Source organism: Myotis lucifugus, unplaced genomic scaffold (assembly GCF_000147115.1).
Source record: "Myotis lucifugus unplaced genomic scaffold, Myoluc2.0 scaffold_8, whole genome shotgun sequence".
NCBI classification, from domain to species: Eukaryota; Metazoa; Chordata; class Mammalia; order Chiroptera; family Vespertilionidae; genus Myotis; species Myotis lucifugus.
This window is the reverse complement of record NW_005871056.1, coordinates 15,541,377-15,564,980: the sequence shown is the minus strand read 5'-3', so window position 1 is coordinate 15,564,980 and position 23,604 is coordinate 15,541,377. Positions and strand designations below refer to the sequence as shown.

The window sequence follows — 23,604 nt, the reverse complement described above, 5'->3', positions numbered from 1 at the left end:
ATCCTTTTTCTATGTTACATACTGAAACAATGGAGCTTTGGGACTGATTATCAGGGGAGAAATAGATACAATATAGAACAGTTTATTTGCTTACTGCCAATGATAAAGAATCTTGTTTTCAAATGGGAGGTGGGTATTTATGTTGTTCTACAGATAGAGTTAGTAGTAGAAGTAATGACTTACTGGATTATGGAATAAATCTATCAGAATAAGCTGCTTTAATATACTTTTGAATATTTATATAATGTGAACTATGAAATAACCTTTTCAGGTGGGGACAGCAGTGCAACAGAAAGCTGGGATGAGGAGCTTTCTCCTTCCACTGTGTTGTATACAGCAACACAGCACACACCTACAAGCATCACCTTAACTGTTAGAAGAACCAAACCCAAGAAGCGGAAAAAGAGTCCAGAAAAGGGTCGTGCAGCACCAAAGACAAAGAAAATCAAGGTATGGAGGGTAAAGTATCTTAAATAGAAATATGTCTGAAATAGCTCAAATTTTGGACCAAGAATGCACCAAAATTCTTTTAAGAATTTGATCCAGATGTTTGAAGGGCCACTTTTGCTCTACTTGCAAAAATCGGCTAATCTGTTGTCAACATGTAGACCAACCTCTCTTCTGCCACTCCATACCATCACAACTGGCACAAAGTTTCTTCTCCTCCAAGCCCCATCCCAGGTATGAAATCCTAGCCCCACCTGGTAACAAGCCCATATGTGCTACACCCTCCAGTCTAGGCTTCCACTATCCTTACAGTATCTCCCTGCCTCCTCAGCCCAAAGTAGTCTGAAATTCTTGTCCTGGTACATGCCTACTTCATGTCATTGGATTGATTTATTTCCTTGTTTCAAAAAGTTAGGAAATGTCTCTTGAATGGTCTAGGCTTCCTTAGTGTTGTGGTCACTTTCCTGTATTCTAGGAGAAACCTCTTCTGTTTTGTGTTCTTTCTTCCCCATCATGGCAACTCTGTTGCTCCTAGGTGACTTGCCCATCCCTTGCTAAGGGGATTGGTCTTTGTTTCCTTCTTAATTTCAAAACTGGTAAATCTGCCACCTTACTTAACGTTTTAATTTACTTTTTCTTTTAGTGTTAGGTGTGTATATAGGATTTAAGTGATGCATGCTCTTCCCTGTTAATTACCTAGTTTCACAATGGGAAGTACTGGAGTTAGCCGCAGAGTTCACTCTCCTTGAGCTACCCCCTATTCTTGATAATAGTGTGGGGAATTCAATTATATTTGTTACCTAGGGAAAAGGGGACAGGCTAGAACACTAGTTCTTGCCTTAGTTTTAGTCTCAGATAGGTATAACTGTCATTCTTGGTACCAAGTTTTGTTTTGTTCTACTTGTTTTCCTCTTTGGGATAGGCATTTCGAGAGGGATCCCGGAAGTCCTTGCGGATGAAGGTAAGGGGTATTCTTCCCTGATGCTGTGTTTTACTTCACTGTGATCTTGCATTTTAGTTAGCTTCTTTCCTGACATTGATGGTCTGGGAATCTTGGATTCTACTTTTTGTTAGTTTGTAATTGTTGCCATTGGTTTTCATAGAGCCTTTCTCCAAAGTAGATTTTCTTGGCCATTTTCTGAAATATTTTCTCTTTCTGTAATTAGCTTTCATTTGTTGGTTTTTCATTAGCTGCTTTTCTGGGGGTAAGTGACATTTTGCCAAATAAAATGAGGCAGATATGTTCTGTTATTGTGTTTGGCCTCAACCTCAGGAGTGAGGTTTTTCTGGTAAAATAAGATCTCTTATGTACCTACCCTAGGACCATGTGGGCTTTAGTCACCAGTTGGGAGGATAGTTTTCATCAGTAGGAAAGTGGTATTTATTGATAGGACCTACTCTTATTGGAATTACTTACATTTGAACTGTTTTCTTCTGGCATATTTATTTGATATAGAAGATTCCGATGGCTGATGTGTTTCTTTTCTTCGGTTGTCAAATAAAAGAGCTTATGAGGCATGATTTGGGGTAACAGTTGGAGAATAGAGAAATTATGTGCAATGGACTTTAGGTACTGGATGACAAAAACAGAATTTGCCCAAAGGAGATTTGATTGTACTATCTGGTATTTCCCTATAAGTATTCATATCCCTAAACATATAAATGATATAAAAGCAGAATCTTTCCTATTGACTGTTATATGGGAAAAACATTAAAATATTTTAGTGAAGATAAGCTTTATTAGGATATATATGTGTATATATATATGGAGTACAACATGACTGATGTTAACAAAGATTACAGGTGGCACTTTATCTAAAATTTGAAGACCTTGCCTTGTATACACCTATAAATAGACTGGTACATATCTGTAGAAGAGATGGGAAGAAGACTTAGAGCCCAAGAGCATCAGAGTCTTGAGATACCTTAGAACACAACTTAATTATTATCTCCTTCAAGGGGCCAAGTTTGCTTTAACTGCCCCTTTATTTTTGTCTCCTTTGCTTACAGGGAGCCTTTAAATAGAGTTATAGAACAGACAAAGGCTTATCCTAGCTGTTAAGCCCTTTTCTATTTTATCAGCTATTATAATTTGTCTTTAGAGATTTGAAATGTTTTGAAAGCTGTTGACCAACTCCAGAAAACTACACATAAACCCCAAATATTGCTTGTTATTTTGACATGTTGACACACGGTCCCATAAACATGCTAAAATTTATACAATAAAAAAATACTAGTCAGTTTATTTTAATTCTCATACCAGAATTTTAAGTTGAGTTGCAAATTTTGTACTCAGAATTCATTATTAAGAACTTCACCAAAGTTCTGGGTGATAGCTATAAGAATGGGAAGAATCTGTCATTTGGATTTTTAATCCCACAGTCAGGCACTTTCCTACTTGGAGACTACTCAAAATTTCTCAACTTTGACACTACTGACATTTTGAACCAAGAAATTCTTCGGCTGTTGAAGGGAGCTGTTTTTTTGCATTGTAGGCTGTTTAACAACATCCTTGGCATCTATCCACTAGTACCAATAACACATAGGTGTGATAATAAAAAATGACTTCAGATAGTACCAAATATCTCCTTAAGGGCAAATTACCTCTGGTTGAGAACCACTGTTCTAAACCTACTGAGATAGGGTGTTCAGTACCCAGAAGAATGGGACAGCAGATTAGACAGAGTTGTATCAATGAATAACATGATTCTGTGGCAAAGGCTTCCCATATACATTGAGTTTAATAAGTCAAAAGTTTAGTGATCCCTACTGGTTGCTTAAACTTGGGAATACTGTTTGGGCATCCATAATTCTCAGTCTTATAAGCAAGCACCCTTAAATCTTAGGTTTTGTACTTTTTTTTTTTTTCTCAGCTGTTACTGACATCTCAAGCAGATGAAATTCTGTTCTCAGTGTGTTGTTGGTCTTAGGTGTTTCTTAGATCCTTTGTTTGTTGTTCAGTCTTTTGGACTCTAGGATGAAATGTAAAAAACAGTCGTATTGATGTTTTCCTTTTCCTTTCGTGGGGAAAGGATGGTAGACAACAGTCAGTTAAAACCAGTGACACAAAAATGAAAGAAAGCAATTGTTACAGTAGGTATAAATGTTGTCTATATCATTCATGAAAGTACGTTTAATTTTCTTATGCCTGTTTTTGCAAGTTTAGTGTGGACATTATTTATGAGTAGCTTTGTTACTATACTGTCTTTTCCTTCTAATCATCACTAATATGACATCATCACAATTATTTGTTTTGTTTTCTGGTGGTACCTTAAGTCTTGAGCTCTAGAGAGGAGAGCATGTGTCAGACTTAAACTCTGTCTCTGTAGCTCAAGCATACAAAAAACTGTTTAGGATAATGCTTATGTGATATAATAATATTTTCTTAGTACTGTCACCATAGAGGGCAATGGTTTTCCCTAGAGAAGCATAGTAAAGTACTCTCAGCATTTTTCAAACTCTACCTACCCACCCCCTCTCCTCACCTCAGCTTTTCAAAGTGTGGCTATTGAAACTGTCGAAAATAGAGTGTTAGAAAGATACACTCCAGAATGATAGCTTTTTCTATGGGAAATGAGATGATGGGTTATTTATTTTTTTGGGTCACATGTATATTTCAAGTGAACATGTAATAATTGTATAATGAACATAAGTCACACAAAAACAAAAACATTCTCCTGGAGAGAAGTAAAATACTATCAATTTGGGCTGGCACACTAATAGAGATGTCCAAGAAATACTTAAATTTAAGTGATGTGATATTTGAGAGGTCTCTTGTTCATTTTCATGAAAATTTTCTTCTTAACTTGATTTTTATGACTTAAAGATGGTCATAAAACTACAGTGATGGGATAGAAGTATGATCCAGATTAATTTCTCACTTTAGAAATGAGGAAAACTGAGCTTTTTTAAGGCTTCCCTGCTCATTGGTAATGAAACCATTATAGAAGCCAGATCCCCTGACTCCCAGGCATTACTCTTTTATGCCACACCAACTGCCACTTAAAAACAAATTTTCTGAGACTCAGCCTCTTTTCCCCCCCTCCCATTTTTATTCATGGGCTCTGCTAACCTACCTACCTTTGTTTTCTACAGAATTCTCCTTCTGAAGCACAGAATTTAGATGAGAATACAACTGAGGGATGGGAAAATCGGATAAGACTATGGACTGATCAGTATGAAGAAGCTTTGACTAATCAGTACAGTGCAGATGTACAGAATGCCCTTGAACAACATCTACATTCTAGCAAGGAATTTGTGGGCAAACCTGCTATTTTAGACACTATCAATAAGACTGAATTGGCCTGCAATAATACAGTTATTGGTTCCCAAATGCAGGTAAGGATAAAAGGATTAATGGCTCAAAGTAGTTGATTTTTAAGAACTCAGGAAGAGGGTTTATATTGGAATTACCATATCTTTCAAATTTACAAGGACTTAGAGCAGTGGTTCTCAACCTTCCTAATGCCACGACCCTTTAATATAGTTCCTCATGTTGTGGTGACCCCCAACCATAAAATTACTTTCATTGATACTTCATTAACTGTAATTTTGCTACTGTTATGAATCGTAATGTAAATATCTGATATGCAGGATGTATTTAGGCGACCCCTGTGAAAGGGTCGTTTGACCCCCAAAGGGGTCGCGACCCACAGGTTGAGAACCACTGATTTAGAGCATCTTTAACCAAAAGCAGGTTATAGTTGCTGTAGCTGATTTGCTTCAGTGGTTAGAGTGTTAACCCGCCAGCTGAATGGTCGCATGTTCGATTCTGGGCAAGGGCACACACTTCAGTTGCAGGCTGGATCCCTGGCACCAGTCGGGGCACATGCAGGAGGTACCCAATCAATGTGTCTCTCTCACGTCGATATTTCTCCCTCTTGACTCCCCTCTCCCTTCCACTCTCTAAAAATCAGCCCGGCAGGCATGGCTCAGTGGTTGAGCGTCTGCCTATGAGCCAGGAGGTCATGGTTCAATTCCTGGTCAAGGCACATGCCTGGGTTGTGGGCTCTGTTCCTAGTGTGCGGCGTGCAGGAGGCAGCCAATCAATGATTCTCTCTCATCATTGATGTTTCTATCTCTCTCTCCCTCTCCCTTACTCTATGAAATCAATAAAAAAATATATTTTTTAAAAAATCAGTAGTGGTTGGGGGGAGTTACAGTAACTGGACACTATTCAGTTACATATTTTTAGACTATCTTGATTAATTAAAAATATATAAATTAAGATAGGAAATTTTATGCAGCCTCAGTAGGAATTATTAAGCTTAATAGAAAGCTAAGCTCTCTCTCCCTCCCCCCATTCTTATATTAGAAATAGACCACTAAAATCTTAATTATGCATTTTTCTTGGATTTTTTTTTAAATATATTTTCATTGATTTCAGAGAGGAAGGAAGAGACAGGTAGAGAAAAAAGATCAATGGTGAGATAGAATCATCAATTGGCTATTTCCCCACAAGTCCCCTACCGGAGAAGAACCCAGAACCTGGGCATGTGCCCTGACTGGGAATCAAACCATGACCTCCTGGTTCATAGATCGACGCTCAACCACTTAGCCCCTCTGGCTGGACTTGTATCTTTTCTTGATGTTATTGGGCCCAAATTAAGCTGTGAAGGTGTGAGGGAATGTGGCAGGTTCACTACATGGAGTCCTTTTCCTAGAAGTACTGACCTTTCATCAACTCAAAAATTTCTGATCATAGCCCTAGCTGGTTTAGTTCAGTGGATAGAATGTCAGCCTGTGGACTGAAGGGTCCTGGGTTCGATTCCTGTCAAGGGCACATGCCCAGGTTGCGGGCTCAATTCCCAGTTGGGGGCATGCAAGAGGCAGCCAATCAATGAGTCTCTCTCATTGATGTTTCTCTCTCTCCCTCTCCCTTCTTCTCTAAAAATCAATAAAAATATATGAAAAAAATTCCTGATCATTGAGCTAAATAATATATACAAATACATCCTAAAAACATTGGTGTTTTTTCCTCAGTTAGGAAATATTGTCCACACTAGAGGCCCGGTGCATGAAATTTGAGCGGGGGTGGGAGGGGTCCCTTAGCCCAGCCTGCGCCCTCTTGCAGTCCAGGACCCCTCAGGGGACCCGTCACTCCTTACCACCTGTCTGCTCACTGGTCCTTACCACTCAGCTCACCGCTCCTTAATGCTGCCATGGAGGCAGGAGAGGCTCCCGCCACCACCACTGCACTCGCCAGCCGTAAGCCTGGCTTCTGGCTGAGCGGCGCTCCCCCTGTGGGAGTGCACTGACCACCAGGGGTCAGCTCCTCTGTTGAGTGTCTGCCCCCTGGTGATCAGTGTACATCATAGCAACTGGTCATTCTGGTCGTTTCGCCAAAACAGTCGCTTAGGCTTTTATTATATATAAGATGCTGCTGTTGTTGCTATCTAATGTTAATACTCTGGTTTTATTCAGCTACAGTTGGGAAGAGTCACTCGTGTTCAAAAGCACCGGAAGATCCTGAGGGCTGCACGAGATTTGGCTTTGGACACTCTTATAATAGAGTATCGAGGGAAAGTCATGTTACGACAGCAATTTGAGGTCAATGGGCATTTCTTCAAAAAGTAAGAATATCATTTTGTGAGCAGTGAGGGCTAAAGTGGGCCTGGCTGAGCCGTATCGCTATAAAAACCATTCTGGTTGATAGGATACTCTCTTGGGGAAAAGATTACAGCTCAAATAATCTCATTCATGTCTGCCGTTGCTAGAGAAGTGTTAATAAGTCTGCAAACTATTTAATGTATAAAGTGGTAATGACTCCAGGCCAAGCATTCCTTGCTTTGTGCTTATTCTTTAATCAAAAGCAGACAAGCATGTGATATTTTCCAAGTGTAGGCATTGCAAAAGACTACTGCTGCTTCTGTCAGCATGTGCTTTATATTTGAAATCAACGGGGTGGCCTTTTTATTTGTGTTGAGAATTACAGAAATTTTTAATTATATCCCTAGACCATACCCCTTTGTGCTCTTCTACTCAAAATTCAATGGTGTAGAGATGTGTGTGGATGCACGTACTTTCGGTAATGATGCTCGGTTCATCAGAAGATCATGTACACCAAATGCAGAGGTAAGATTTCTGTAGCAACTTCTCTTTTAATGGAATCACCAAAGAATAGAATAAGTCTACTGAAGAAACAATCTGAAAACTTCACCCAGGTTATGGTCTGTAGATAATGGTTATGATCTTTAATTGTAAAAGAGAGACAAAAACAAAAGTAATGATGCTTTTATTCTGACAGGATGGGGGCAAGGAATGAATTCTTTAGAGAGGAAGAAGTGGGAAAAGCATTTGTTTAAGAGAAAGAGCTAGACTGGACAAGAAGTCAAAGAGTTTATAGTAAAGAAGTTACCATATAGTAGAAGATGTCGTTGGGTCCAAACTAAGCTATATGGTTAATAGTGCTTCTAGACATTTTTAGAATTGATTAATCAGTGCAACCATATCAAATAAAGCAAGAACTCCACAGGAGTTTTCTTACAGGCTAAGAAATTTTAATTCTCTGAAAACAGCTTTAATATATAAAATAGTGGTTGTACCTTGATTTCTAACATCTTGAGGTTTATTGAAGTATCATACATTTTCAAACAGTTACTATATAATAGTTACAAATGAAATGATAGAGTTAAGACTACTATAACTCTAACTGGGGATAAATTATTTGTATAAAACGTTTTTTTTCTTTTGGAGAATTTTTGGTCTTTGTGATAAATTATCAATCATAAGTGCTATTCACACAGGTGCGACACATGATTGCAGATGGGATGATTCACCTGTGTATCTATGCTGTGTCTGCTATCACCAAGGATGCTGAAGTCACCATAGCATTTGATTATGAGTACAGTAACTGGTAAGACCTCTCAAACCTTTCCTAACATGAATGACCTTATCTTACATATTAAGCTATTAGGTCTGCTTTTGTTCCTAAACATTTTTCTCTTTTTTAACTAATCTTTTCACAAGTATTGCATTTTTCTGCTTAGAAATTCTGGAGGGAAAGAGATTTTGGGCGTTGTTTTGTTTGTTTTATGAGACATAGATACATAGTATTAAACTGCTCAATAGTCTGCTAACCAAATGTATTTTAGTTTATACCTTTATAGCAAGAATAGCAAAAAATGGGTAGGTATGACATTCCTGAAAATTGAGACAGCATCAGTTGTATGCACACAGCAGTTATGCCAGGGGTCATATAGAATGAGAATTTAAAGGTTCACCCCATCCACTCAAATCATGTAATCTAGTTATATATGACAATACAGAAAAACAGAGATGGCAAATCACAGATGAATATGTGATGGGTTTTATAAAATGGATGATTTTTCTTCCATGGTCCTTTTAGGCAAAAAAGGTTATAAATTGATGTTTGGCACATGTATAATAAAAGGTATTAATAATAAGTAGGGCCCTAGCCAGTTTGGCTCAGTGGATAGAGCATCGGCCTGTGGACTGAGGGGTCCCGGGTTCAATTCCAGTGAAGGGCATATGCCGGGGTTGTGGGCTTGATCCCCAGTGTGGGGTGTGCTGGAGGCAACTGATCAATGATTCTCTCTCATCATTGATGTTTCTTTCTCTCTCTCCCTCTCCATTCCTCTCTCTGAAATCAATAAAAATATTTAAGAAAAAATAATAATAATAAGTGGGGAATTAGTGGGTAAAAAAGTTAGTGGCGGATGTAGACAAAAGATAAGTATAGCCACTTTAGAATTTTTCACTGATTTATTGCTCACTCAGTAGCATAAAGACAGTTGGGAGAACTGAATTTAGTGGGGGCTTTCTTTTCTTTCCATTGACCATAGGTCAGTGGGAAAAGTTGGGGTTCTGTAGACACACAGAATATTGAAAGTACTCATAGGACTCTCTAATGTCTCTGTTTAACTTAATCACACATAATACCAGAAGAAATTACTGTAGTAATATTTTAAGAGAATGAATGGGTAATATAACTGATTTTCAAGGTTACTGAGACAGGCACTTTTATTTGTTTCTTTGGAGCAGTAATTATAAAGTAGACTGTGCATGTCACAAGGGGAACCGGAATTGCCCTATACAGAAAAGGAATCCCAATGCTGCAGAACTGCCACTCCCACCTCCTCCAAGCCTACCCATCGTTGGAGCAGAGACAAGACGGAGAAAAGCACGGCGGAAAGAGCTAGAGATGGAGCAGCAGAATGAGACTGTAGAGGAGGATACCAACCCACAAGCAGAACAAGTTCCTGCTGAGAAAGTGACTGTATCCAGTGACCATGAGGTAATGTTACTTGGCCAGAGGGTGTTGCTATGGTATTGATCATCTCCAAATGAAGAGGATCTCAGGTTGACACATGTTTTATGTAGGGATCTATAGTAACACTTAATGCCCTTCATATCAAGGTGGGTGCATGTTCATTCGTTCCATTCATTCTCTCTTTTTAAAAAAAATATTTTTATTGATTTTGAGAGAGAGAAACATCGATGTGAGAGGGAAACATTTATTGGCTGCCTCCTGCACACCCTCTACCAGGAATCAAGCCCAAAACCTAGGCCTGTGCCCTGACTAGGAATTGAACTGGCAACCTTTTGGTGCACGGGACAACGCCCAACAAACTAAGCCACACTGACTAGGGCCTCTCTCTTTTCTTAAACAATGTCAAGAATATCCTTTTAGCTACTTTCCAGGTTTTAGTCCAGAGAATGGGGCTTGTCTGTGTTTACCATGTGGCCCCACATGAGTAACACTATCAAGCACTAGAAATTGTTTCTAGAGAGTTTTAAGCTATTGGAGGGTCAGGGGGTGATTTTTGTCCCAAAGCTTAAGAGTACAGCTAAATATTGCCTCTATCTTAAAGGAAATAGACAATCCAGAAGAAAAGGCAGAAGAAGAAAAAGAAGAGGTTACAGATGACCAGGAGAACCCAGCTCATAGCAGGAGGGTGGGTATCCCATAACATCCTTTTGTTAGAGCTGACTCCTACTACCTATAGTATGTGAAGCCCTTCTCTTCTGAGTTTGTATCATCTCATTTCTTTGACAACATACTATACCATCATCTGCACATTATAATTTGGATTTTTTTTTCATAAAGTCAATTTTATTAACGTAGCAGTTGTCTAGTGCCTATTATCGATGGTCTTTAGAAGCTTCTTACTAACAATCTCATTTCCAAAAAACTGTCTGGTCAAAACAAAATGTGTCTGTTGGGGCTACTTCCTCTAACTTAGAGGAATTTTCCTAAGTTTGTGTGAGTTTTGACATTTAAAAATCCCTATCAGTCATATGGATTCAAAACTCTTTTTGCTGAAACCATCCATGTTTATTTCTTTTTTTTTTAATATATATTTTTTATTGCTTTTTTACAGAGAAGAAGGGAGAGGGATAGAGAGTTAGAAACATCGATGAGAGAGAAACATCGATCAGCTGCCTCCTGCACACCCCCTACTGGGGATGTGCCCACAACCAAGATACATGCCCTTGACCAGAATCGAACCTGGGACCCTTCAGTCTGCAGGCCGACGCTCTATCCACTGAGCCACACCAGTTAGGGCATCCATGTTTATTTCTGTCCCTCAGAAGAAGTTCAAGAAAATCTACTTGGTTATTTTGAACTCTGAAAATGCAGAGAAGTAATTGGTTTTGATGGCTGTTTTTCTTTTATATTAAAGTTTCAGGATAGCTGGCCTTGTTTGAAAAGTTAAGGTTTGACCTTCCTTTAAAATTCTAACACTTAAATTAAATACTGCCCTGACCAGTTTGGCTCAGTGGATAGAGCGTCGGCCTGCGAACTGAAGGGTCCCAGGTTCGATTTCCAGTCAAGGGCATGTACCTTGGTTGCAGGCACATCCCCAGTGGGAAGTGTGCAGGAGGCAGCTGATTGATGTTTCTCTCTCATCGATGTTTCTAACTCTCTATCCCTCCCTCTCCCTTCCTCTCTGTAAAAAAATCATTAAAATATATTTTTTTTTAAATTAAATACTTTAATTTTAGTTTTTATGTTTTATTTTACAAGATACAGACAGTCCTCGGGTTATGTCGGACTCGACGTATGTCATTTCGTGGTTACCTCACTATCTCCCATTTATTAAAAAAAAAAAGTTACGCCATTTTGACGTATGTACATATGTGCTTTATGCTTTTTATTATTTATTTACCACAAGTAAAGGTCAGGAATTGTTATCTTTCTTTTAAATTTTTTTTACTGTTTCACTTTATTACTGCTGTGTATGTGCTCCATGTGAGTGACGTAGGTGCTTATGTAGGTGGGTTCCAACTTACGGCAAAAATCGCATTACATCGTGCCATAGGAACAGATCTCCGATGTAACCCAAGGACCTACTGTATATGTACTGATAGTTTTGTAAATGTCTATAAATTTTCATAAATAATATTTCTGAAATGCTGTCATCCCCCCCCCCCCCCCCCGTTGAAACTTCCTTCTATGCTAATGCTATGTGTGTTTTTTCTAGACCCGGGAAGATAGGAAGGTTGAAGCCATCATGCATGCTTTTGAAAACTTGGAGAAAAGAAAGAAGCGACGGGATCAGTCCTTGGAACAAAGCAACTCTGACATAGAGGTTACTACCAATGCCTCAGAGACACCTGTAGGGGAAGAAACAAAAACTGAAACTCCTGAATCTGAAGTTAGCAACTCTGCTTCAAATGTGGCCATCCCAAGCACCCCACAGAGTATTGGGGTGAACACCCGAAGGTCTTCCCAAGCTGGGGTAAGAGAAGAAAAGATTCCAGCCTTCAACATCCTTGCTTTTGCTAATGGCAGTTACCTGGTTTTTGGAAATTGTTAAAATTTGAATTTTCAGTTTTATTTCATATTGCATTAAATAAGGCCATTTTCATCAGCTGTGGGATACAGGGAGGCAGAATTGGAATGACCAGACACTTTAGACTAGAATGAAATGTCATATTGTTTCTGCCAGATAAACTCTTGGTGATGAGTTCATAAAAATTATTTGTTTTCTCTTTTGGCCCTTCTGTATAACACAGTCATGCAGCTGCCCTTTCATAGTATTCTCAGGGTAAACTCATGTTTCCCTTCCCTACCCTAGCCCTGAATTCTAAGCCTTAAACTAAAACCTTAGTGTGTGGGAAAGAAACAAAGGAGAAAATTGTCTTTGCTAAGATCCCTAAGATTAGGTGGCTTCAGCTGACTTTTGACCTATTTTATCTATTTTATAAATACTTACAAGAAGCTAAATAAATAAATAAATAAATAAATAATAACCAAGGCATCTACCTACAGCCTATTTAGCTAATTTCACTATTTAAATTTTATAAGAATTACTTTTGAAATTAGTGTTTCTAAATGCTCGCTTTTTTCACCAGTAAACATTCAGAATGCTTAAAGGGAATAGGGGACTAGATGGAATGTTTGCTGATAGGAAATTTCTAGTAAGCATTTACTCTGCTGTTGTTATAGGATGTTGCTATAGAAAAGCCAGTCCCCAAACCACCTCCTGCAAAGCCTTCTAGGCCCCGACCGAAGAGTCGTATTTCTCGGTACCGGACCAGTTCAGCCCAAAGACTAAAGCGTCAGAAGCAAGCCATTGCACAGCAGGCAGAGTTGTCACAAGCTGCCTTGGAAGAAGGAGGAAATAACAGTTCAGTAACTCCTACTGAAGCTGGAAGTACAGACAGTTCAGGAGAAAACAGGCAGTTAACAGGATCTGACCCAACTATGGCATCAGTAACTGGATCCCATGTCAACCGTGCAGCGTCTAAATACCCCAAAACCAAAAAGGTGAGTCATGAAAACATGTTCATAAGTCTAGTCTGGCAAGGGCTGTGTCTTAGTAAAGTGAGAGGTCCTGTAATTCCCCAGAAAAAAACAAATACTCTAAATATTATTAAATTGAAAGTTTTAAATAAAATATTTTGACACAGAGGGCTGAAGCCATGCTACTACAGTGCTTTTGTTCCCATAATTTTTGGGCAGAGGTAAATGCTGATATCTGGAATTATTCCTCCCTTTGTGGTCACAGAGAGGGTGAAGGAAACATCCTTGCATTTTGAATGCCCAATTCATTCTCTGCAGCTGCTGTATCTACCTGAGTCCTAGTTTCTAGATGAGGTTTGTCTATCATCTAACACTGCTGCCTCTGGCTTTTACATCTGCAGCGTCAACTGATGATCTCTTTTTGCTTTAGTATCTAGTTACAGAATGGTTGAATGACAAAGCTGAGAAGCAAGAATGCCCTGTTGAGTGCCCTTTACGTATCACCACGGACCCAACTGTACTGGCAACGACCCTGAACATGTTACCTGGTCTTATCCATTCCCCGTTAATTTGCACCACCCCCAAACACTACATTCGCTTTGGCTCACCCTTTATCCCTGAGAGGCGTCGAAGGCCCCTTCTGCCTGATGGCACATTCAGCTCCTGTAAAAAGGTATGTCAATGTTTATTTTTAACCTAGGTTGCTTGCAATCCTAACATATCTAACACATTCTCCAGATAGCTACTCTCTGCCCATGTGAGTTTATTATGAGTTAATTGTTCAGCCTTGAATACCGATGCATCAAAACTCAGTGGGACTAAGGTCGGATGTTGTGTACTGCGTTGTTGGTGCTCAATTTGTGAGTATTCACTATTGTCTTCAGAGAGCCCTTGAGGTTACTGAGTTGAGAGCGCACAGCATTTGATGCCTGGGAAGGGAGGGATGTTCTGTGTGTGCTCTTGTGGTATTGGTTAAAATGTCCATTTGTGATTTTGAGTGAGATTGGGCCCCAGGTACTCTAAAGTACTGTTGCATAAGTAAAAAATTATCGAATTGTGTTTTAAATTAATTCAATCATTATTATCATTTGAATTAGAGTAGAGGAAATGTCCTATTACAATTGGCATAATTGTTGTTCCTTGATCAAATGACAAGTTGGATTGTTTATTCCCTAGTGAATATGGAACCTACTATAAATTCATTCTATCTCTTTCTCTTCCTGTCTCTCCTCTCTCTAGTTACATACTATTTTTGGATCTAGTGGCAGTAGTGTTTGAGTTGTTTGTTTTTGGAATGCTCTTTCTTAATTCCCAGAAGCCCTGAATATTTTCCAAAGGTGTCTCTCAGGAATAGATCATTGCCTCAGACTATAATGTCGTTTTTGTGTTTCTAGAAGTATAGGACACCCTTTCATTTGGTCTTCCTTTGAGGTAGTCTGTTCCCTGGAACACCCTTTTCTCTTATCCTCAGATCTGGATTCAGGCTGCCTTCCTCAGTGTCTGCCATTGCCCTCCTCCACTGGCATCACGTACATGAGGATGCTGCATGTAGATTATTTGATGTGATGAAGTCTCCAACTCCAGGCAGGTCTTCCCTGACTCCTCCAAACTTAAAGCTTTTCTCTTTCCCAAAAGAGCAGAAATTATTTCTTGGCGGGGAGGGGGGTTACAAAAGAAGAGCCAGAGTGGTGTGGGATATGGAGGGGAGGAGGGCAACAGGGATCTGTGCACAGAGGAAGGGCCCTACCACCGAATGAGCAGTATACACTGAAGAAAGTCTTTTCCTAATCATACATCTTACCTACTAAGTATTTGAGTCACTTACTGGTTTATTTGGGGGAAATTCCCAAGTAGAACTAAAGTGCAATTTGGCCATGATATCTTTGCAAAATGGTTTGTAGATAATGCAATAACAGATTACTAGACTTCTAAGAATGTTAACTGTTGAAGCATCTTATCAAGCCAGATTCTAGAATCTCCTATTTTGGTCCTTTATGAAGGTTAGACAGTTATTTAGTACAGATTAGTAGTGAAGTCTGAATTGTAAATAGTATAGACTAGCTTCTGAAATGATGCCTTGATTATTCTGATGCTGGGTTATGGTCTTTCTATTCCCATCTTGCTTTTCCAACTAGCAGAGTCCTGTGAAAACCAAAAACGTATAGAAATAAAACTTAAAATTTCATAGAAAATCTACTTCTTAGAGCTCTTTTTCCCAGGTTATGGCTTAGGGCTTGTATCTGGCTCATCTTTATATCTCTACTGGCAACAGATAGAAATCCCATTTAATTCATGTTCATGTTATATTCTCCAAATGTGTCTGTCTATCCTTAGTCTTGTTATATACAGGCTCTGCACAGGCACTTTTCATCTATGTGTGTCATACGAGTCTTCAGGAATTCAGGCTATGTACTCTGAATTGTCATAGTAAAATTACCTTACTTAAATTGGGTCTTATTTATTTAAGTTTAGATCTGAACTAAGTTCAAATCACAGCTTTAAGATTTGCTGTTGACATACCAAAATTACATTACAAAACCAGAATGTGGTTTTTTATGGGGCAAAACTAATAAAATTGAGGCTTTTATCTAGCAGTCAAACTCAGCTTTATCCTGGGTGGGGATGAAGACGAGTCATTTGTAGATTGGTTAGAAAGTATTAATCTAATGCAGAACCTAAGATTTCTGTGATTAAACAAAATTGTAATAAATGTCTGAAGATACCTTAGAGAAGAATGTAGGTTAAACAGGTAGATGAGAAAAACCATCCTCGGTGGGATTTAGTTGGAACAGTGTATATTATTAATAGGCCTACTGTTTCATATCTAATTAAAGGAGGTACAGGCCTCTTAAGTAAAAAACAGCGTAAAGTTGTATATGTATATTTGCACCCAGACTTTTAGAGTATTTGACAGAATATTTTATGATCTCCCTGGAGTTTCTAAAGTAAATCAAATCATAGTTCTTAAAAAGCATGTTATGGTATGTATGTCTTTTGTTGGATCTTGCTTCACTTCTTATTTTAGAATGGAAGCATTTATAAGTGGCTAAGAAGTCTTTCAAGTAGTATCCTTCCTTGTTCTCTAAATCTTCTCTAAACTTACCTTGAAGGCATAATATATGTATGGCATTTGGTCTCCCGGATTTCTTAGAAAACCATCCTGACTGAAAAATGAAACACTGTCCTTTGCATTGATATTTCATTGTATGCACTGGAAGGTTATTAATCTCTATCTCTATATATAGCATTGAAATTCAGCTGAACAAGTCCTCACTGATCATTTGTACTCAGTACTCTGCTACAAACTTTCTTCACATACAATATCTCACTTAGCCTACATGACAGCCCTGTGAAGTTGGGATTATTGGCCTCAATTTATAGATCAGAAGCTTTGACTTAGAGGGGTTCAGTATCTTGCCCGGAGTTAGGCAGCTAGTAAAAGGCATGGCCAAGTTTCAACACAGATCTTTGAACTAAAACCGAAGTTACTTTCTTGCTCTTTATTCTTTAAAATATTTCTCCCTCTCATCTCTGAGCTTCCTAAAAAGTTCTGTAATACAGAGTTTTAGAGAAGGAAGAAATGTTCTTTTGACCTTAACCATAGCTGGGACTCAGGGATGGGGCTATCTAATGTTAATTTATTAGCTATAGGGGTGATTTGAACTTGTTAGATACAGATGTTCATGATCCTTTTTTATGAGCCATAAAATAACTGTGTAGACATACAATAGGGCCAGGAGGAATAGGTTAGATCATATTTGCTGTGTTTGATCTTATATCCAACCATAGCAGCATCTTATTCCTTAGAATGCCCCTATCCTTGTTTTATTTTTCCTTTTTTTGGTTATCAAATCCAGAATGTAACTTCTTTTATGGGTGCATCTACTTTTCTCTTGGAGGAAAGCACAGTAACCCCAATTAAGTCCTGTCATCTGCTCTGAAAAGAAAAACTTGTACTAAAGGTATCTATAATGAAGGATTTTACAATCATTTCCTCCTGACCCTAATTTTCTTCATCTGTACACTACGTGCTTTGGACAAGGGACTTCTAAGGTCTTCTCTAAGTCATAAGGAGTTGTGGTTCTGATGGTTCATCTTTACATCAATATTCTGTGTATAAAAGAGTTCATTCTTGGTCTTATTTGGGCTTTTCAGAGACCTGGTCATATTTTACAATGCTGATGTGATTCAATTGATTGTGGAGATCTTTTTATATTCTTATTCACTCTTTTCTCCTCATGTTTACAACTTTATTTTAGTTTTATTTGGCAGGCAGTCCACAATGCCATTTACAAGATATAAAATTTTTCTTGGTGAAATTTTCCTAGAAATTATTCCCTAGAAAATAATTGTTTCTTACGTTTCTAATCAGGCAAATCTATTAAAATTCCTCTCTTTAGTGAAGAGAATATTTACTTACCTGTAATACTTGTTCTCTAAAGGTGTGAAATTATAAACACCTTTGATTTTCCTATTTGGGGGAGGGTCCTACTCAGAAATTGATGTTTATCAAAATTCGATCTGTCTTATGTCAGGGCAGGAGAGCCACACAGTGGTGAGCAACCTACAACTGTGTATCTTAAGAGAACACAATTACAGGTAAGAAATTTTCTCTCTTCCACAGGATGCGTAGTTTTACAATCCTAATCTTTGTAGGCTTACTTCCTGACCTTAATTTATTTTTCATCATTTAGATTCCAGTATTCACTAAAAAAAAAAATGTGGCTTTTCCCCTTTTTTATTTCTACAGATCATATATTCTGGTTGTTTGCATTATTTATGCATAATTTAACCAACTACTTGATAGGAAGAGAAAAATTAGCAGGATATTTCATCTGAGAGTAGACCTTTTAGAAGTATTTTGGTACCTGTAGTGAAGAGGTGTTCTTTTATCTTCCTTCTTGGCACTTATTTATGTGCTACTTTCATCCTATATGATCAATCTCTTAAATAAATGCTAAGATTTCTTCTTATCTCTTTCCATTTTCCCCATTCTAAGCAGTATGAAAAGTTGAGTAATCATTTTTCATTGGTTTCGGTTTTTTAATGAGATCGCATTATGTGTAATCTAGGTTTTCTCAGTTTTGCCCAGTAAAAGGAATTGATGGGTAATATTCCAATATGCTGAAACACAAGAAGAAAAAATACTTGACTATGGAACTGAATGAGTGTGTTGGATTGCATCTCTCGCCAGTTGATATGTAATGAATGACCTGGTTAATGCATTTGAAATAGATATACTAATAGTTTTAAATAATTATTGATAATTTCCTGGTTCTTTTCCCATTATAGCGCTGGATAAAGCAAGCCTTGGAAGAAGGGATGACTCAAACATCATCTGTACCCCAAGAGACTAGAACTCAGCACCTATACCAAAGTAATGAGAATAGTAACTCTTCTAGTATCTGCAAAGACAATGCAGGTATGTATCTCAAACCTTTCTGAATATATGAGCAATGATTATTTCAGTATGAATACTGAAAAAGTCTGATACAAAAAGAAATAGCATTGTTCTTTAAATAGTTCCTTTCATCTGTCTTTACAGAGGAAGAGAGAGATCTCAAGTCAGGGATCATTTTTTCTAGGATGACAAAGTAGAAAATAGTGTACAGATAACAGCAGAGATAGTTATTTAAAAGTTAGATATATTTATCATAAAGAAAGTTAGATATATTTAAGCAGTAAGTTTAGGAAACCTTTATTCATATTTATAAAAGGGGAAGTAAGAAAGATGTGGGACACTATTCAGGAGTGAATCACAATTATAGGTAATTGAGGTGAGTGGCTTGGTTGAAGGGTAAGTGGATGAATGAAGTAAACAAAAAATTCTTAGAAATTGTTTCTTTTAAAAAGGGCTTGCCCTGTTAGCATCAAAATTTTTAGAAGACAACCTTGAATCTGATGTGAAGTCTTCATTTTTAAACTACAGCGCCATGAAAAGTCATCCAATCCACTAGTTTTCACAGTGACTCTTGCGGGGCGTATAATTGAATTGCCGTTGAAAGCACTGGTACATGAACTTATGACACCAGCTTATTTTGGGGCAGTCTTTTTACTAAAGTTTCTCCTGCTAATATCAGCTTAATTGAAAAGTTCTCTGTGATTTCCCAAAGTTTATCTCTATATCTCAGTTTTGGTGGATAATAAGCAGTTAAAATAAAATATCAAGATAAATTACATGCTAAAAGTCATCTAAGCCTGCAACTAGCATGATATTTCAGATTTTCATAAAAATTACTTCATTGTTTCTTTTCATTGACCTGCTGAGTAAATACAAAATTGTATTAAGTAAGTACACTTATCTGCTAATATCTGCTTTATGTTAAAATGTTGTATAATGTATGTGGGGAAAAATATGCTGCTAAAAATGTATTTTCAAATTATTGACTTATTTTATTCTATCTGTAGATTGTATTATACCTTATAAATTATCACATGCATAACCCCAGGGTAATAAAATCCCAGTGTGGAACGTGTAGAAGATAAATAATACCATGTATTTAAAATATTTTACTTATCATGTACTATGGAGATTTACTCAAACCAGATTAATGTAAAAAAATGCTGGTACCAGATTTCTATCGATATTATCAATTTATGGTAACTTTTATAGTACAGTAACTATATAACTTAACTGAAATCTTCTGTCTGGTATACATTTGAAATCTGCCTAATGCACATTTTTATTTGTGTGAGATGTGTGTGTGTGTGTGTGTGTGTGTGTGTGTGTGTGTGTGTGTTAAGTGTGTACATATTTAAGGTTGGGAAAGTGAGGTTGTATAGCATCGTGTCCTGACTGACAAAGACATAGGGAAAGTGCCTTGGTTACTATATACATTATTTGGAATGGAATTAGGACAACTAGTCACCAACCTTTATTGAACTTCTTTTTTTCTTTTTAATATATTTTTATTGATTTTTTACAGAGAGGAAGGGAGAGGGATAGAGACTTAGAAACATCGATGAGAGAGAAACATCGATCAGCTGCATCCTGCACACCCCCTACTGGGGATGTGCCCGCAACCAAGGTACATGCCCTTGACCAGAATTGAACCTGGGACCCTTCAGTCCGCAGGCCAACGCTCTATCCACTGAGCCAAACCGGTTTGGGCCTTTATTGAACTTCTGCTCCTGTCTCTAGCAGTGAGGAACATACAAATGATACACCTTACCTTGCCTTAATAATAAGGAGCAATATAAACAAAAGGAAAATATTAATTTAAAACCAAGCTAGTAAAACAAAAAACAAGCTAGTCAAATGGGTGACTTGGTATATTGCTACAAGTTAATGTAAATTCCAAGGAATTATTTTTATTTGTTAGTTTCAGGGTTATTTGTTTCCCAAAAAGACCAAGGAGATATTAATGAAGAAAGGGAGACAGTTTGGTATAGGAGAAAGACTCCCAAAAGACCTTAATTTGAGACCAGCCCTACCCTTTACTAACTATATGATAAATGGCAAGTTACTAAACATCTCTTAACCTCATCTGTAAAATGGGAATAGTAATATCTACCTTCAAAGAACTAATAGATTAAATTAAATGATATGTATAAATTTCTTAGTGCAATATCAGACCCATAATTACTGTCAAAATTCTGTACAAAATTCTTCTGAAACACAGAAATTAGTCAGATACTATAATAAATTAACAATTCTAAGTTCCTAAAAACTAAAGTCATATAGAAATCAAAGTTATTACTACTCAGCTTTAGGCAAGTGTAATGTTCATTATTTATAAGTGATAGGGATATATACCTAGAAAAGCCTAAATCTACTGAAAAGCTTAGAATTAAACTCTTGTTTAATAAAACTGCTGGATAGACAGTATACAAAAATTAGTAGCATTTATGCACTAAGAAAATTAATAAAGAAAAGTTTTTATTCTCAAACTTAACAAAACTAAGAAACTTCTTAGGAATAACATTGGTGGAGCATGTGGAGCAAACCATTGCTGAAATTTTTGTTGCTGTTGTTGTTATAGTTATTTCTCACCTGAGGATGTTTATTGTTGTTGTTGATTTCTTATCCTAATATATAAAAACCCAGGGTCCATAACGACCGACCGAAGGCTCAACCGAACACTGGAAGTCAGTCCTGCAGTCTGCCGAGGGGGCTGCGGATTAGGCCTAGATAGAGGCAGGGTCTGATCCGCAGCCTCCGTGGCAGCTATTGATCAGCCATTGCCTCTCTTTCTCCAGGCTTCTCCAGCAGCCGCACCTGTGTTTCTCTCTGAGCCTCTGCGGAGGCTGCTGATCAGCCCTGCCTCTCTGATCAGGCCCGGAGATAGGCCCAGAGACACTGACTGGCATAGAAACCGACCAATCAGAACCAAATTGGCCGGCAGGAGAAGGCAGTTGGGGGCGAGATCAGGCCTACAGGGGAGGGCAGTTGGGGGCAACCAGGCCGGCAGGGGAGGGCAGTTTGGAGTGATCAGGCAGGCAGGCAGAGAGGTTAGGGGTGATCAGGCAGGCAGGCAGGCAGAGGGGTTAGGGGTGATCAGGCAGGTAGGCAGAGGGGTTAGGGACAATCAAGCAGGCAGGCAGAGCAGTTAGGGAATAATCAGGCAGGCAGGCAGGTGAACAGTTAGAAGCCAACGGTCCCAGATTGCGAGAGGGATGTCCGACTGCCGGTTTCGATCGGGCCTAAACCGGCATTCGGACATCCCCCAAGGGTCCCCGATTGGAGAGGGTGCAGGCTGGGCTGAGGGAACCCCCCCCCCCTCCGTGCACGAATTTCATGCACCGGGCCACTAGCAGAGCTATAACTTTATAGCGTTACCATCAAACTATCATGTTTTGAAATTTGATTAAGTTATATTGAGGTTTATCTTTAAAAATAAGCATGAAAACAGCCAAGAAAAATAACTGAAAAAGAATAATGAGATATATTTTCCCTAGAATTGTGTAACTAGTTTCTAATATGAAGCTAGACACTAATAATTAAATTAGTACAGTACCGATCCAAGAATGGATTCATATATAAATACTAGAGGCCCGATGCACAAAAATTCGTGCAAAAGTAGGCCTTCCTTTCCCCGGCTGCCAGCACTGGCTTCCCTCTGGCACCCGGGACCTGGGCTGCTTCACTCTGGTCCTGGCTTCACATTCGGTCTGATTAGCATATTACCCTTTTACTATTATAGATGGAGCAGAATAGTTGGAAACAGGCCTTATATAAATGAAAGATGTAAATTCTGGAATTTGGAGGGGTTTAAAAGAATTAGATTCTTGCCAATGCAAATTCGGACACATTCAAATTTTTCTTAAATCAAACTTGTATAAACAATGTTTCTGTTTCTATATTGTCTCTGAATTAGCAGGGGACAAATATATTGGGAGAAAGGATTTGCAGTAAAAATGACAGTATTATCCCTACTAGCAATGAGAGAGGAACATCATTGACTGGCTGCCTACTGCACGCCCCCTACTGGGGGATCAAGTCCAAAACTCGGGCATATGCCCTGACGGGAAATCAAATCGTGACCTCTTGGTTCCTGGGTCAGTTGATGCTTAACCACTGACCCATACCTGCTGGGTAGGAGTATGAATATTTTTAATGCCTATGATAAATCTTACCAAATTGCTAGTAGGGATAATACTGTCATTTATACTGCAAATCCTTTCTCCCAATATATTTGTCCCCTGTTAATTCAGAGACAATATAGAACAGGCTGTGTTGATTATAGTGGCGTTGTAGTATAATTTGATATCTGGTATTGTGATCCCTCCAACTTTGTTCTTCTTTCTCAAGATTATTGCAGCTATTCAGGATCTTTTTTGGTTCCATATAAATTTTTGGAGTATTTGTTCTAGTATTTGGTGATCTTTAGGATTTTCTTTTTTAAAATATATTTTTACTGATTTCAGAAAGGCTGGTATGATATTTGCGAATCAACAAACAAATTGAAAGACAAAAATCACACGATCGTATCAGTGGATGCAGAAAAAGCATTCAACAAAAATCCAACACCTATTTTTGATAAAAACTCAGAAAATTTCATATATGGAAAACCTACAGCCTACTTCATACTTAATGGGCAAAAATTAAAATCATTTCCTCTAAGAACAGGAACAAGACAGGGATGTCTGCTTTCACCATACTTATTCAACATAGTACTGAAAGTCCTAGCCATAGCAATCAGACAAGAAGAAAGCATAAAAGGCATCCAAATTGGAAAGGAGGAAGTAAAACTCATTATTTTCAGATGACATGACATGATATTATACATAGAAAATCCTAAAGCTCAACTGGCATGGCTCAGTGATTGCGGCGTGTTGACCTATCAATCAGAAGGTCACTATTCAATTCCCCATCAGGGCACATGCCCAGGTTGTGGGCTCGATCCCCAATAGGGGTGTGCAGGAGGCAGCTAGACAATGATTCTCTGTCATCATTGATGTTTCTATCTCTCCCTCTCCCCTCCTCTCTGAAATCAATAAAAATA

The 23,604-nt window shown here is 38.2% G+C and overlaps 1 protein-coding gene across 17 annotated transcripts in view; it reads left to right on the top strand.

The window, feature by feature from the left end:
- Window positions 1–23,604, top strand: part of SETD5 (SET domain containing 5) — a 52,103-nt gene that overhangs the window by 9,519 nt on the left and 18,980 nt on the right. For 12 of the 17 annotated variants that reach the window (XM_023749697.1, XM_023749710.1, XM_023749708.1 and 9 more), the window contains 12 exons: window positions 272–450; window positions 1,370–1,408; window positions 4,543–4,785; window positions 6,871–7,019; window positions 7,404–7,521; window positions 8,193–8,302; window positions 9,451–9,703; window positions 10,281–10,364; window positions 11,895–12,152; window positions 12,863–13,183; window positions 13,590–13,832; window positions 18,452–18,581. In XM_023749697.1, coding sequence (XP_023605465.1) covers window positions 272–450; window positions 1,370–1,408; window positions 4,543–4,785; window positions 6,871–7,019; window positions 7,404–7,521; window positions 8,193–8,302; window positions 9,451–9,703; window positions 10,281–10,364; window positions 11,895–12,152; window positions 12,863–13,183; window positions 13,590–13,832; window positions 18,452–18,581 — 2,127 coding nt within the window. The remainder of the gene's footprint in view (window positions 1–271; window positions 451–1,369; window positions 1,409–4,542; window positions 4,786–6,870; window positions 7,020–7,403; window positions 7,522–8,192; window positions 8,303–9,450; window positions 9,704–10,280; window positions 10,365–11,894; window positions 12,153–12,862; window positions 13,184–13,589; window positions 13,833–18,451; window positions 18,582–23,604) is intronic. The other 5 variants (XM_023749706.1, XM_023749700.1, XM_023749704.1 and 2 more) reach the window with 2 other exon arrangements.